The 15,509-nt window shown below is 60.7% G+C and overlaps 1 protein-coding gene across 1 annotated transcript in view; it reads left to right on the forward strand.

Annotated features, from left to right (window-relative positions):
• The first annotated feature begins 922 nt into the window (after positions 1 to 922).
• Positions 923 to 15,509, forward strand: part of PADI1 (peptidyl arginine deiminase 1) — a 31,723-nt gene continuing 17,136 nt past the window's right edge. The window contains exons 1-4 of the mRNA XM_028513440.2: positions 923 to 1,029; positions 12,747 to 12,927; positions 14,068 to 14,140; positions 14,735 to 14,796. Of these exons, the coding sequence (XP_028369241.1) occupies positions 938 to 1,029; positions 12,747 to 12,927; positions 14,068 to 14,140; positions 14,735 to 14,796 (408 nt within the window). The 5' untranslated portion in view covers positions 923 to 937. The remainder of the gene's footprint in view (positions 1,030 to 12,746; positions 12,928 to 14,067; positions 14,141 to 14,734; positions 14,797 to 15,509) is intronic.

Genomic DNA, 15,509 nt, shown 5'->3' on the forward strand with positions numbered 1-15,509 from the left:
CTGGGAACAGGTGGGAGCCAGCACTTGCCGGATCCTAAAGAGGGGGTTTTCGGAAACGAATCAGCCCCCCTCAGCCCATGGCTCTGAGTTCCTTCTCAGGTGCCCTCCCCATTGGCTGGCCAAGGATGCTTCTGCCACCTCTGGAGCTGAGCTACGAGGGCATGACCTCACCTCTTGGGGCAGGGGGGCTTCAGTGCTGTGAGTCAGGTGGGCCCTTCCTGTCGGTGTGACCTGCAGCCCCGGTTCTCCTCCTGTGAAGTGGAGATGCTCGTGATAATCACTAGCATTTCTTCTAGTGAATGCTAGGGCCCAGGCACTGCACTGCGCCTCTCACGCTTAGCTCACATAATCCCCACATCGGCCCAAAGAAACAAGCGCTATCATTACGACTTTCATCTTCCACGGGGAGCGGAGCCACAGGGACCGGAACTACCCCAGCGCAGAGGCTGAGCCGCTTCGGAGCCCAGGCAGCCCGACTGCATTGGTCTTTATACGCTGTCTGCTGCCTGATCTCCTGGCGTGTGAGATAAGATCTGCAAACTGCTCCGTGCGCACCTGGTACCCAGTAAGCCCTCTGACGTCTCTAACAGTGTGGGGGTCGGGCACCAACTCTGAGGATGGAGGCGGAGCCAGGGAAGGGGGCCGGGAGCTGATGCCCCACCAGGGGCACCAGCTGAAACCTTCTCCTCCATCCTCCAGAGAAACCCCGGCGCCTCCTTCCCTGACCTCCCGGACTGACAGGCCCGAGTGAGAAGGGCTGGGCATGGAGCCAGGAGGTGGGGACTTCGCTCAGGCAGGCTAATCAGGTCTTGGGGTGAAATTAAAAGGGAGGAGGAGAGCACTGACCCATCAGAACTCACACTCCTTCCTGGCTCCGAGGTGCCCAGGAGAGGAGCTGGGGACACAGGGCGCAGGAGGCCGGCAGCCGGGGCATAGGATGGCCTCACAGCAAGCTGTGCGGCTGTCCCTGAAGAAGCCCACCTATGCAGTGTGTGTGGTGGGCATCAAGACCTATGTGGATGTCCGCAGGTGAGACCCAACAGGTGCCCAGCTGGCTGCAGAGGGCTGGGCCGGAAGGAAGGACACGGAGGCCACGGGGTGCGTGCCTGGTACCTGTTCTGACAGCAGAGCAGGTGGAGTCGGCTGCAGAGCCTGGGCGGAGAGACCAGGGTTCACCTCGGGGCGCTGGCTCCTGGTAAGGGTTCAGGCTCTGAGCCCCGGGGCCAGACTCGGAGGTCGGGGCTGTGCATTCTGGTGCCCAAGTGGGACTTCCGTGGAGCATCGGGATGGACTGCGGCCCAAGGCCGGGAGCAGGCCCGGGCATCCCTCGGTTTCTTGCCAACAACCCGTCTCTCCGAAGTGGAGGTGTGGGTCGTGTGGCAACCTGATCCTTGGAGGCTGACCAGGGTGATAGGCATCAGGAGGGAGTGGTTAGGGGATGATTCGACGAGTTAAAAAATGAAAAGAACTTGCAGCAAGATCTGGGGTTTGTGCCCGCCATGGTGATGGTGGTGGCGGTGGTGGCGGCCATGGTGCCCGTGGTGACATCTGAGGGGCAGCAGAAGCATCAGCTGCTCCTCCTGACCCAGATCCTCACTGCCCCGGCTCTGCCCAGATCAGGGCAGGCCCAGGGATCTGGCCCAGGCTCAGTGTCCGCCACTGGCCACTGACGGAGGTAGACCCGAGCATCTCTGGGGGCCTCTCCAGCTCCGACAGACTAGCTATGGATCCCATCTTGCCGGATGGGATGGGGCTGGAGCCCCTGCAGGTGCGGGATTCAGGGCAGGAACCCCTCCCAGAGGGGGCTGCAGCCTGAGCTCCCTCCCATCCCCCTTGGGTCTCAGTACCCGTGTTTTCCCCGTCCGGTCATTGGATGCTGGGCCCGGCTTCCCCGCTGGTCCGGGGGAGCCCCTGCCCCAGGAGCCCTCCCCGCCCCGTCTCCAGCCGTGAGCCCCAGCAACAGGGCTGGGGAAGGAGACCCGGGAGCACTGGAGGTCGGACATCGGCTCCAGGTCCCACTGGGGACCCTGCTGGGGGGTTGGTTCTCTCAGAACTAAGTGGTCAGCAGAGACCCCGTTTTCTCTTGCCCCCATTTTTTAGAATACATTTTTCAGTTACGGTCGTCACGAATATATGTTCGTTTCAGGCGTGCAGCATGGTGACTAGACATTTATATAACGTATGACGTGGCCGCCCCAGTGCACCTGGACCCGTCTGACACCACGCATAGTTGTGACAATCCTGCTGACTGTGGCCCCCGTGCTGTGCTTTGCATCCCCGCCTCTTGCCCTCTTGACACGGGGCCGCCGGACTTAGCCATGGAAATACGGGATGCCCGGTTAGGTTTGCCCTTCAGATGAACAGCGAGTTTCCTTTTTGGTGCGGCAGTCCTACCCGCTGTTTTGCCTTCTGCGGTCTCAGTGACCTGTGGTCGACCGAACACATTACATGGAAAGTTCCAGCAATAAACAATGCTTAGGTTTTAAACTGTGCACCCTCCTCAGTAGCGTGATGAAATCTCGAGTTGTCCCCTTCCATCCCGCCTCGGGCGTGAATCACCCCTTTGTTCAGCACACCCACCGCCCTGCGCCTGGTCACGTGGGCGCTGCCTCATCTCACGTCATCAAGAGAAATAGAAGGGTGAGTCCCGGACAATGAGGTAGTTTTGCAGAGACAGAGAGGCCACAGTCACATAACTTCTATGACAGTACCTTGTTATCATTGTTCCATTTTAGTATTAGTTATTGCTGTTAATCTCTTGCTGTGCTTAATTTATAAACTAAACTTTATCATAGGCATGTGTGTGGGAGAAGAACATGGTGTGTGCATACAGAAGCACCACTCATGGTTTCAGGCACCCGCTGGGGGTCTCGGGATGTACCCCCTGCAGATAAAGGATGACTGATGTAGGGCATGGAACACACTTGTGTTCGAACCATCCGCTGTTTCGCTGAAATTCAGATTCAGCTAGGCCTCCTGGACTTGACCTGGCCACCCTGTCTCAACACCAGGAGAAGGGAAGCGGTCTCCAGGGGCCCTCCTCCTCCTGATGGCCGGCCCCTGTGCTCGCCCCGGGCGGCTGTCTCTGGAAGGCGGTTTCCAAACCGCTGGCCCTGCGAGGTGCTCTCGGCTAGGGCCGGAAGCGTTCAACCGGGAGCCGGGAGGTCTCTGATTGATGGGGAGCTCTGGGGGGGCTTTCCCTCTGCTGTGGGCTTGCTGTCCAGCCTGGGCCACGCCACTGGCCCTCTTTTAGCCCCGACAAGACGTGCTACGTCCCCTCTTCTGTTCGGCATGGAGGAGAGGGGCCCAGACTCTGGAACTGGACAGACCTGGGTTCTCATCCTAGCTCCCTCTATTCATGCCGTGTGACCCCGGGCAAGCTGCTGCACTTTTCTGAGCCTCAGTTTCCTCATCTGACAAATGGAGAAACAATAGTACGCGCCTTCATGGGTCAGGAGGAGGATCTATGAGACGCGCGTGTGCAGGGCCCCTTGCATGCTGGGTGCCCTGGGAGAGGGAGGTGCTCACGGTAATGATGGCCCCATGGGCTCCCTTTTCTCTAGGACCTGCTCTTCCCATCATGCCTCAGAGGGTGGGAGGAGCAGAGGATGGACCAGGGTGCGCACGGTGGGACCACAGGACGATGCTGACTGTAAATCTCCTTTGTGGTCACCAAGCACCTTCGTGTCCTCATGTGTGGCCTCTGCCCAGCCGAGGGGTACGAGGAAGCTGTCCGCATTGTTTGTAGCTGCAGTGCTCTGCTTGACTCTGGGAGGGGCTGCCTCTTGGGGGTCCCGAGTGAGCACTTTGAGTCCCGCAGGAGTCTTCTCCCCCGGCGTTGGTAGTGACTAGGGTCATTGCCACTGAGACCCTCTAAACTAGAAAACAGAAGTTTATTCTGCAACAGATTGGTTTAAAAGTAGACCTCAAGAGCTTCCTGCCGGTGCAGTCTGCTGCAGGTGCGGGAAGGAAAGTGAGGAATTGTCAGGAAAGGTGGGAGAAGTGGGGATGGTATTGTCAGCCTAGAGAAGTTTTAAGAGGAGCCTGCAGCTCACTCCCAAGAAAGAGGCTGCCCTTGAAAATGAGCTTGGGGCTCCCCTGTCCCCATTGCTAGGTGCCTTGCCAGCTGAGGTCGAAAAGGGGTTTCTATTTGGCCTTGCTGGTACAAGGGGGAGGCCCCCCAGAAGAGGAGGTGTGCCAGTCACCTGAGCTGCCTGGAGTCGGAAGCCTCCGGGGGTGCCTGGGGAGGTGGGCGTGTGGCGTGATGTCACGGGAAGTGGTTAATTCTCCCAAGTGCTAAATGGGCTGGTGATTTGGAGAAATATTTGTGTTTGGGGTAATTGTGTGCCCCAGGGTGTCTCAGCCCAAGGAGCCCTTAGAAATGCCCTGACTTAGCATGTGCTGCAGATCCTACCCACCCCCCACCATGCTGCTGCCCACCCCAGTGGGCCAGCTCACCAGCTCACCCCCGTCACCCCCATATTACAGCGGGCCAGCTCACCACGCTGAACCCTTGGGTCTGGCCAGATTGCCCTTGCTGTCCCTGTCCTGGCTTGGAGGTGGTCCCCAGAGGACACGTGCCAAAAAGAGAGGGGCTGGGCAGCGCGGGGAACCCATTAGTGGCCCAGCCGGGCCCTCCTTGTCTTCCCAGAGGCCAGATCAGAGCCCCAGGCTGGAGGCCATGATGAATGTTTATTCCTAGGGATGGAGGAGAAGGCTGGCTGGGGGTGCAGGGCGGGGACATTCCCCTGGATTTTCCCAGCCTCCCTCAGCCCTACAAAAGCATCCAAGCAAAAGGGACCCTTCGGATCAGAGGTGCCAGACTTCGGTGGTCACAGGGGGGAGGGGGGTCTCTGTAGGACCTCCCAGAGAGCCAGAGAGAGGACCCAGACCACTTCATTTTTGGGGGGGCTCCCTGCACGGTGTTATAGCAGTAAATTAGTGCTTTTACCGTGCACGGAAATACAGTGAGGTGTAACTGTGCTCCTCACGCGGTGATTATTATGTAAGATTGACGCCTCACCAATCACGGTGACTGACGGGTTCCGATGGCAGGGCTGGGGCACGGGTTTAACACCCATGAAGACCTTCTCTCCTCCTCGATCCGTCCTGTTGCCGCGTCACATTCCATTACTGAAGTTAAGGCTTAAATTTGAGGGTTCCTGGAGCATAGGAGGCTGGGTTTCCCATAAGTCCCATGGGACCATGAGAGGCCCGTGGGCCGTGGACTCTGGATGTGGAAAGGCATGTATGTTGTTGAAACGTAAAATATTGTTCACCGGGGAGGGCCTCGGAGGCCGGCCACCCCAGTTCAGGTCTTCCTGTTGCCGCCCGCCCTTTTCGGACCAGCTGGGCAAGCTCTGAGGTCAGCCGCTGTCTCCTGCCCTCCTCTGCCCCAGTGCCCCTCCCCTGCACCCTCTCCCACTCTGATCATTTCCAGTCTTGGCATCGCCCTCCCCTTTCCCCCGCCCAGCTCCCATCACTCCCAACCTCCAGTTTTCTTTCCTCCTCCCAAGACCCTACCCTCGGTTCCCCGTGGGCTGGGGCCACAGGGCTGGAAGGCCTGAGATAAGTCCACTCTCCTGAGCTGGTGCGCCCCGAGAGGACTATCCCAGATGTAAGACATGGTGGTGGGGGGGGTGTCATTCCCTTGTGATGGAGCTTCCTTCTTGGTCCCAGAATGCGTTCCCTGGGACGTGTCATCCTCTGCTCCGTCCAGAGAGGCTTTCAGCCCTCCCTCAGTGACTCCTAAGCAACTGGTCAGCGCTGCCCAGTGGTGCTGATGCTCAGAGAAGGGGGTGGGACGTGGGGCTGGAGGGACATGACAGTCACCTTGATGAGGGCTGGAAACAGGACCGCTCTTAGTCATAACCACTGGCCGGGGGTCAGCTGGTCCTTGCAGACCGCGCGAACGTGGCCATCACTTAGCTTCTCTGAGCCTGTTTTTTCCATGCTGGATGGCGATACTTGTTGTTTGTACCTGGGAGTTTGGCCCCCGCTTGAAATATGCAGAATCGCATCGCCCACAGAGCCCAGGCATGCTCCTCGTCATCGGCCACGTGGGGGTCTGTGGCTGTGAGGTGGGCAGGGGCTCATGGTTCCCACTCTTCATTTGGGCTCTCTCTAAGGGTCGTTCTGGTCCCCAGCTCCTGTCGGCCTCTGCTGGGAAGGCCCCTGGGTGAGGCTGCCACCCTCCTCTCCAGCCGCCATTCCTGGGCAGACAACCGCCCACTGAAAACAAGGCCCGGCCAACGTGGACCCTCCTTCCAGGCCCCGGGCGTGCCCCTCCCTGAGCAATGGCAGGGAGAAGGCACCGAAATGGTTCTCTCTCGGAAGGACGGGGAGGGAGGGGACACGGCCACACCTCTGTGATTCTGGACTTTGGAGAAAATGCCTGCCGAGATGTGGGGTCTGCAGAGTGTCCGCCACTGCCCTCCCCTCCCCCCTGTCAGCCGCAGCCGGCACCCGGCTGGAAGCCGCAGCAGGCCGCCGTCCGAGCCTGTGTGGTCTGGACCCCACTGTAGCCATTTAACAGCAACCGCTAGCTCTGGGACCAGCTCCGTGCAGGGCTCTGGCACTAGGAGATGATACGGCCCATGGTGCGGGGGGGGGGGGGGGGCCCTCTTAATCTGGAGCCAAAAAACTTCAGGATGTGGGTGCTGACCACAGCATGGCTCACGTGTTTCTTGGTCAGGTGGGAGAGTGAAGGGAGGGGCAAGAGTCCTCTTCCCCGGGCTCGCCCGCTGCCCCACGCCCTTTGTGGCCAGTCAGGACAAGGACGGCCTCGCGGTCTTAGTGCTCACAGTGCTCACTGCATTGTCTCAGCTCAGTCAATGAGCCCACGAGGGCGGGGCTGCTGCTATCCTCATTTTGCAGACAAGGAAACTGAGGCACAGAGAGGCTGAGAGGCTGGTCTGGGAATCTTCTATGTTCCTGGGTCCCTGCGAGGGCAGAGTGAGGGGGGCAGGACAGAGGGTGGGCTTTGGGGTCAGACCCGAGCGGCGTCAAATCCCGGCTCTGCCACGGTCGCCCCCTGTGTGGCTTCCCTCTGATTATCGGTCCACCCCGTGCAAACTCGGAGAGGAACGCTAACTCCCCCGCACAGCACACACAGCGGCCGCAGGGAGGGGCTTGGGATGGAGTAGGCGTGTGTTGCGGACTATGATGTACTCGCCCAGCATGGGCCCTACCCTTGTCACCCCACAGTGATTCCCCTCTCCTATCTGGGGCTCAGGACATGAGTGTTGGGGCAGAGCAGCTGGCAGCTCTGACAGGAGCCCTGTGTGCCCCTGGGGAACTGCTGTCCCTCAGGCCTGGGACCCGTGGGGGGGCTGACTGGCTCTGCGGGACTGTCGGCCACGGTGGGTCTCGGCTCCAGGCAGCAGGTTCCACAGAGCTGGCCGCACCAGCGAGGCCTTGCTGGGTCCTGCTGGCTGGTCCCCTGATGTCTCCTGTGGCTTCAGTTCAGGGGTCTTCAATCCAGGACACCTAGAAGGTGGCAGCTCGGGGGCTCCTGGCCTGCGGGTGGCTGGCCAGGGGTGAAGGGGAGCCCTGGCTGCCCACCGGCTTGTTCTTCAGCCTTTCTATTCAATTCTGCACTGTTCTCCCCTCCTGCCTAGGCTCTCCCCTCACGGTGCCCTGGGCAGCTTCCCAAGCACACTGGTCCTTTGCTACCCGCCTGCCCCATCCGCCCACTCATCTGGAGGCTGGATCAGCGCCACTCTGCCCTCCCTGCCCAGACCCTAGTTCAGGGGTCTGGGGCCCTTCCAGCCCCTGAGCTCTGTCCCCGAGGCCTGGGGAGGTCCCAACGGCAGGTCGGCAGGTCGGATGGATGGCGTGGGAGGAGCTTCACCGTGCCAGCTGTGTTTCTCCGCCCCCTAGAAACCAGATGGGGAAACTTGACGGAACGTGTGGCCTGCGCAGCCTCAGTGGGTGGAGCTTCTGGGAGGCAGGTTCCAGCCAAGCAAAAGGAAACGTTTTCTAGTTCCCTGAGCCCGAAGCACAGAGAGGTGTGAGATGGGGAGCTGTCTGCGGTGGGAAGGCTCCACCACGGAGTCCTGTGCGGGGAGGGGCTGACCAGGACGACCCCTGAGACAAGGCCTCTGCAGACCCCCTGGCAGGGGTGTCCAAGCTTTTGGCATGTCTGTGCCCCACGGGAAGAAGCAGAGTTGTCTTGGGCCACACATTAAATGCCCTGCATGCGACACGTCATCGCAAAAAAGTCTCATAAGGTTTAAGGAAATTACAATTTTGTGTTGCGCCGCACTCACAGCCGTCCCGGGCTGCATGTGGCCCACGGGCCGCAGGTTGGACACCCTTGCGCAGTCTCCTTGCCTTCGGGCAGGCGGAGACTGGGAGGTCACGGGCACCATTCTCTTGGCCTGCCCTGGCCTCACCCCTGCAAGGTTCAGGTGTGTGCATGGGGAGGAGGGGACACGGCTGTTCTGCCTCGGTGCCCTCTACCCTGCCTAGGCCTTCCCTACCAGCTCCCAAGGAGCCGCGTGGAGAAACGGGCGCCACAAAAGTCCCGGCGCTTCCCTTCTTCCTGGTCAGCGCACGCCACGCCCACTTTAACGTCAGCAGGGCAGTGCCCAATAGAAGACAGTCCTCCTCCCTTTGCCAGTTGTGTGACCCCGGCAAGTCACCTAACGTCCCCGAGATTTCTTCATCTGCCAGATGAGAACAATAGCGCACACCTGGGAGGGCTGGCGTGCGGTGCGGGCGAGACCACGGGTGTCAGAAACGGAGCACGTGCCTGGCGCGTCCCGGAGGCGCTCGGAAGCGCCGCCCAAGCCGACTCACCCCAATGTTACCCGTGAAACGTGCAATTCCTATGCCTTCGTGGCTGGGTGGGCACCTACCTTGCCTAAGCGAGTGGGCGTGGCTGAGGATTACCTGGTTGGTTTGCAATTTCCTGCCCTCCCCACTCCCCACCTCCTCTTTGAGACTCTCTGAGAATTGACTCCATTCTCCTTGTACCTCTTTCCCAACCTGGAGCCCCAGGCCTGCTCTGCGCATGCGATGCGGGACGCGGCAGGGTGGGTCAGGCAGGACGCTGTTGCGGCTGGCACGGAGGGACTGCGCCACGGGAGGCCCGGACCTCCCGTGGGGGACAGGGAGAGGACAGTGGGCTCTGGCTCGAGTGGGCTGAGGTTCACGGAGGAAGAGTAATAGGAACGGTGGTGGTGGCACCTAACACTTATTAAGCACCTACTGTGTGCTGGACACTTTATTTATTTATTTATTTATTTATTTATTATTTTTAAACCTGGGTTTTTTGGTTGTTTTTAAAAAGAGTTTATTTATTTATTTTTAGAGAGAAGGAAAGGAGGGAGTAAGAGAGGGAGAGAACTGTCAATGTGTGGCTGCCTCTCATGTGGCCCACACTGGGGACCTGGCCCGCAACCCAGGCATGTGCTCCAACTGGGAACCGAACCAGCGACCCCTTGGTTCGAAGCCTGCGCTCAACCCACTGAGCTACACCAGCCAGGGTTGAACACTTTAAATATATCAGTTCATGGAATTCCCCAGCAGCCCTAGCAAGTAGCTCTTCGGATTCTATCTATGTGACAGGGGAGGGAACCCCAGGCTCAGGGCAGTCAAGTGACAGGATTTGAGGCCACACCCCCCACAGTCTACACCCTGCTCCACAGAGAAGGTGTCTTTTGAAGTGGGTCTTCAAGAATGTGAAAGAGGGCCCCCTGCCACAGCCCACCCTCACCCGTGGTCCCTGCAGAGACGGGGGAAGGGCACCGAGGGCAGAAGGCAGGTGAGGGCGCAGCTTGTCAGCGTGACCCTGGACGTAATGATAAAGATCATGACAGTCACACCGCCAGGGCATCTCCCGTGTGGTTACGACTGTAGTTCCTCTGGTTGAAAGGGCCACTTCAAATTCATCCCTTCGCCTGTGAGTCTGGGGACACGCCAGGGCTGCACTTGGGGGCTTGGTTGGGTCTGGGGGCTGCGCCAAAGCAAAGCAGCGGGGCAGGCATGGATTAGGAAGCTCCTTCCGTGCGCAGATCGGAGAGCTGGTGAGGCAACCCCACTGGGGGCCACCTGGGGCTCACCCTAACTCCCGTGCCTTCCTGTCCCACCCCTGAGAGCAGCCCTTAATCCACAGCCCCACCCACAGATCCGGAGCCCGAGAGAGGAGGAAAGAGCATAATCCCTGAGCCTGCCTGGCATGCGACCTGCCTGGCATGCGACCTGCCTGCCTGCCCAGTGTGAGCGCTGGTGGGAAACCCAGCCCCCTCCCTTGCAGTCTGCGAAGCTCCCGCTGGGGTGGCCTCAGCTCTTTTGCATCTTTTTACTCTGAGAGGCAGCCACCTGGATGGAGGTGCCAGGGGCCTGGAGGGCAGTGGGGCCGGGACTCAGGCCTCTCTTACAGGGCAGGTGACCCCTGGGCCTCAGCCCCACCCATCACGTGCCTCCTGGAGGAAGCCACCTTTCCCCAAGGCCCGTCTGGATCTTGTGGGGACTCACCTGGCACCTGCAGAGGGGGGAAGAAGCCGAGACCAGGACCCCAGCACCCCAGACAGGGCTGAGCTGAGGTGTGAGCTGCTGAGCTAGGAGAGGGGGCAGGAGGCCAGGCCAGGCTCGGAAGCCCCTGAGACCCCCAGAGGAGTGGTGTCAGTTCTTTTCCCCTCTTCTTCTTCTTCATCACCATCATCATCATCATCATCATCATTGTTATTGTTGTTATTGTGATTACCATTTTCTACCAAGACTCCAAATAAGGGGTGGTGTGGCCAGGGCTGTGATTTGGAAATGTCAACTTTTGCCCAAAGCTGGGGGTTGGCTCCCCCAAACCTCCCACCCCTCAAAAGGGCTGTGCCTGGTGATAGCATCTGTGGGTGGGGTGGGGCAGGGGTACCCCACAAGCTGGCAACCCTGCTGCCACCGGCCGGTTGCCCCAGCCTGTGCCCACTCGCTCTGGGGACATGCAAGGGCTCAGGAAAGGGCTCCAGGGCCAGGCAGGTTGGAGTCCGATCCCAGCTCCGCCGCCTCCCAGCTGGGCCGTCCTGGGAAAGCCAGTCCGGGTTGCCCCTGCCTTACGCATAAAACCAGGGTTTGCAGTGCCCTGGTCCACACCGGACACCCATCAGGCACGGGCGATGGAAACTGCATCCAGTAAACATGTTGGGTGACAAGTCCGTGCTTAAAGTGAAACTGGGCCATGGGGTTAGGAGCGTGGGGTTCCGGGGTCACTCACGTCACCCTGTCTCACTAGGCAGCTGAGATGCCTAGTAAGGGAATGAGGAGCGGCAGTCCCAGGATATTTGCTGTGGGGAAGAGAACTACAAACTCGGAGACCTAAGGCGGAGCCCGCTGGGAAGCCGGAGGGGCAGCCAGGGGCTGGGTGTGCGGGAATGAAGGGGGAGGGGGACCACGAGGCCACTCAGCCGGTTTGGGGCAGACGACAGAGGCTCTGTGGAAAGGTCATGAGCCAGAGGGACATTCCGTGACTTCTGTTTAAGATGCACCTGTGAGCAGTAGCAGAGGGAGCAGGGGGAAGCGGACTATTGTAAAATCCTGCATGGAGCAGGGTGTCAGCCATGGAGGAGGGGAGGGTGTCAGCCATGGGGAGGGGCGTGTCAGCCACGGAGGAGGGGAGGGTGTCAGCCACGGAGGAGGGGAGGGTGTCAGCCACGGAGGAGGGGAGGGTGTCATCTCCTGGAGCCGCGGGGAAGGTTGGGAAGCTTTGCGAGAGGCTGGATGTGAGCGAGAGGGCAGGAGAGGGGACCAGGGTGAGTCTGGGGGTGGAGTGGCCGTGGGCTGTCTGGGGCAGGTTTGGACAGCGCAGGAGCGAGGAAGGAGGGGTTTGACTTTGGACATGTTGAATTTAAAATGCCTGTTAAGCACCCAAGAGAGATCTTCAAAAGACAGGATTCCAGAGGTGAAAAAGGGGAGTTCCGAGTACACCCATGTAGCAGGCGGCCATCCCCAAAGGGGCGAGTGTTGACAGAGAGGAGAGGACTGAGCCCTGAGCCCCGGGGCCGGGCAGGGGGGCTGCAGCCAGCTGGACACACACACCAGAGTGCCAGCGGGGGACCTGGTACCAGTGAGTGTGTCTTTTCCAATTACATGTGAGCGTAACAGGGTCCAGTTTTTGAGCAAAAAGGTACAACACACTCTGATTTACACGTGCGGTGTGCGGAACAGACCGGAGGGGGTGGGGAGGCCCAGGGAGACCAGAGAGGGGGCTGCCCGGCTGCCCGGCTGCCCAGGGGGGTGCGGATGGCGGTGGAGGTGGTCGGCCAAGTGGGTTCCCGCCGGCAGCACGAGAGTGGGAAGCCCTGGGGTGGAGGTGGTTCGCTGCCCCAGCTCGCTGGGGTCTCAGGGTCGCTGTGAAGCTGAAGGGTTGAACATTGTGGTTCGGCCCCGTTCCCAGCTCCCTGTTGTCCGTCTTCTGTCTGTGGGGCCCCCGGCAGGGCTGCTCAGAGGGCTCTACTGCTTAAACAAAGCCCAACACCGCTGCTCTGCTCCCACCCCCACGTGTCACAGATGGGGAAACTGAGGCTGGGAGGTGATGTGCCCAGAAGGGTACGAGGAGGGCCAGCGGGTAGCTGGATGGAGCCCAGGCTGCCCCGCGCCCAGCCAGGCGGGACTTCCTGCCAGAGGCACGCCCCCACCGTTCCCCAACCCAGCTGTAGGGGGTGCTCTCTGGGTGGCCCGGCTGCTCAGCCACTACCCCGCTGTGGTCACCCTGCTGACCTGGACCTTTGCCCCCCTCCTTTCTCTGTCAGCGATGTGCCCAAGGGCGCCAAGACCTTCGGGGTTTCTGGGAGCTCCGGAGTCGAGATCTTTACGGTCTACAACCCGGCACGGGTAACAGAGCCTATCGGCGAGTCCCACTGGCCCCTGGACGCCAACGTGGATGTGACCGTGTCCGTGGACACAGCCAGTAAGGACTTAAATGATCTCAAGGTAAGAAGAGGCCCTTGCCTGAGGTGAGGGGCTGCATCTCCCCCGTCCCCTGCACCCAAGGTGAGAGCCTCCCCGAGCACACCTCACTCACGTATCTCCCCACTCAGCTGAACCCCACAAGGCTTTTGACACCTGCATCCACACAACACACCCTGATACAGCTCCACGGACACCCCAGACACGCCAGCCCACCTCAACACCCAGCGTGACGTGTATACACACACGAATGAATTCTATAAAAACACAGCCTGCCTCCTCTCCCCTCGGACTCACAGACAACCTCCCCCCTCATTACTCCTGTGTTCAGCCTACACTGAGACCCCCAAGCAAGCCCCCCACTCTCGTGTGGGCAGGGCCCCCGCACACACGCCGTGCAGACGGAGGCACACGCCTGGGTGTGGGCATGTCCCATGCCTGAAGCTTCAGGAAGAGCTTCTCTTGTGCAAATGACTCCTCCTCGTTTGTCCCCAGCCACCGACCACATACATAGTGACCCACCGATGGGACAGGACAAAGCAGGGACTGTGCAGCCTTTGAGAGCAGAGGCCCTGGGTCATGGGTTCAGATCTTACCTCCGCTGCTTACTAGCTATGTGCCTGTCGTCGGGGCCCTGAGTGGCCTTATTATAAATAGGCCCCGTCTGCTGGGGCCGTTATGGGGGACCTGGGTAGAGCACTGGGGGTGGGGTCTGGACCGCTGGAAGAGCTCGTGACCACTCGCTGTTATTATGGGGCGGGGGCCATTGTTCCCATTTCACAGGTGAGGACACAGAGGCCTTGAGTAACTTGTCTGAGCCAATGGTGGCAGCTGTTCTTCTCTCTGTCATCCCCCGTGAATCCCAGGGGGTCCGGCTGCCCCCTCTGGGATCCGCCCTGCCCTGCCCAGCTCTCCTTACTCCTCAGCGCAGCCTGGGGAGCCAGGGAGGTACCCACAGCCCCTCTAGCTGGAGAAGGCAGTGTGCAACCCAAGCCTGGGGCCTGCGAGACATGGGCCGTCAGCCACAGGGAGGGCCTGGGGACCCCCATGCCTGCTCGGCCTCTAAGCAGGGCTGTTGGGAGGTGTGAGTCACCCCCATTCTCTGGCCACTGCCGTCTCTGCGGGGGTGGCCGTGCTACCTTAGCACCGACCATGTCCCCACAGGTGAAGGTCTCCTACTTCGGGCAGGGCGAGGACGGTGCCCTGGGCCACAGCATGCTCTACCTCACGGGCGTCGGTACGTACCACCTACTGGCCCTCTGTGAACCCCCGCTGTCTCCCTTGTGTTGGCTGGCGAAGGTCTTAGGGGAGCCGAGTGTGAGCCAGGGGCCAGCCTCCTCCACCATGGAGGACGGTGGCAGCCTTGGGGAAGAGGACCCAGTGATACCTGGGGCTGCAGGAATCTAGAAGCTGCACTGCCCACGTGTCAACAGCTAGACCCACGATGGGCCCCTTTCCTCTGGAGTCCCACCTGTCACTCGCACTGGAACCCCAAGATCCAGCGCTAAACCTTGGACAGCCACGTGCCCCTGTAGCCTGAGTCCAGGGCAGCCACCACCCAGAGCCCCAGGCCTAGCCCCCAGCCACCAGAGGCAGGGCCCCCGAGGGCGAGCAATTCAGCAAGTGTCCGCAAGCAAGCGAGTCAAGCTCCGAAGACGTGGGTCCCTCCAGCACCCACAACCCCACGGGGCTGCCGCAAGGGCCTCCCAGAACAGCGCCTCCTGGTTCTCGTGGTCTCGGGCAGGCGGCAAAGCCTTCCTCGACCCGGAGGTGGTGGCTGTGAAGAGGGGGCTGGGCGGGCCCCTGGCAACTCCTCCCCGTCCCTTTCCAGACGTCTCCCTTGATGTGGACATAGACCGCCAGGGCAAGGTCAAGAGGAGCCGAGGCGACAAGGTGAGACTTTCCTGGCTGCCCGGAGACAGCAGGCACACCTGGGGGTGGGCCTGGGGCGGGGCGGCCCTCCTTCCAGAAGGGCGATGGGTTCCGGGGGTCTGTGGTGTCCGGGAAGGTAGGGAACCCGCCTGAGGGCCGGCACAGACCTTACACCGGGGGACGGGCCTGCTGTGTGACTTCTGGAAAACAGCTTGCCCTCTCTGGGTCTCTCTTATGCCACCCTGGCATTGGGACTGGTCCTTTTGCTTGATGCGTTTTCTGTTTCCTAGGCTGTATTCGGAGCCCCAAACGTGGCAGGTGCTTCTTAAAAGGGCGTTGAGTGACTGAATGAAGGTGGGGGAAGACGAGGCTTCTAGTGAAGGAGACGGGTGCACAGCCCCTGTTAGGTCCTAAAGAGGGAGGAGGACAGGGTGGGCGCCAGACATTACCCCGCAGGGAGTACGGGGAAGAGGTAGTCTGAGAGAGAGACCCCAGAGAGGAAGGCTGGGCCGCAGGGCTCCGTGGACCCGGTGGGGCCGGGCTGCGCGGGTCTCGTACCAGATTGCTCACTGCACACGGTGCTTGGAGGAGGTGCTGAGTGGCGCTGTGATACGAGTCACATCAGGGGCTGGTGCAGGGCAGCATCTGCCCAGAGGGGCAGACAGGAGGGCCACACAGGCTAGCGGTGGTCCTGGACGGTCCCGCAGACCTGCACTGGCATCCCATTCACGTGA

This window comes from Phyllostomus discolor, chromosome 5, assembly GCF_004126475.2.
Source record: "Phyllostomus discolor isolate MPI-MPIP mPhyDis1 chromosome 5, mPhyDis1.pri.v3, whole genome shotgun sequence".
Lineage (NCBI taxonomy): Eukaryota > Metazoa > Chordata > Mammalia > Chiroptera > Phyllostomidae > Phyllostomus > Phyllostomus discolor.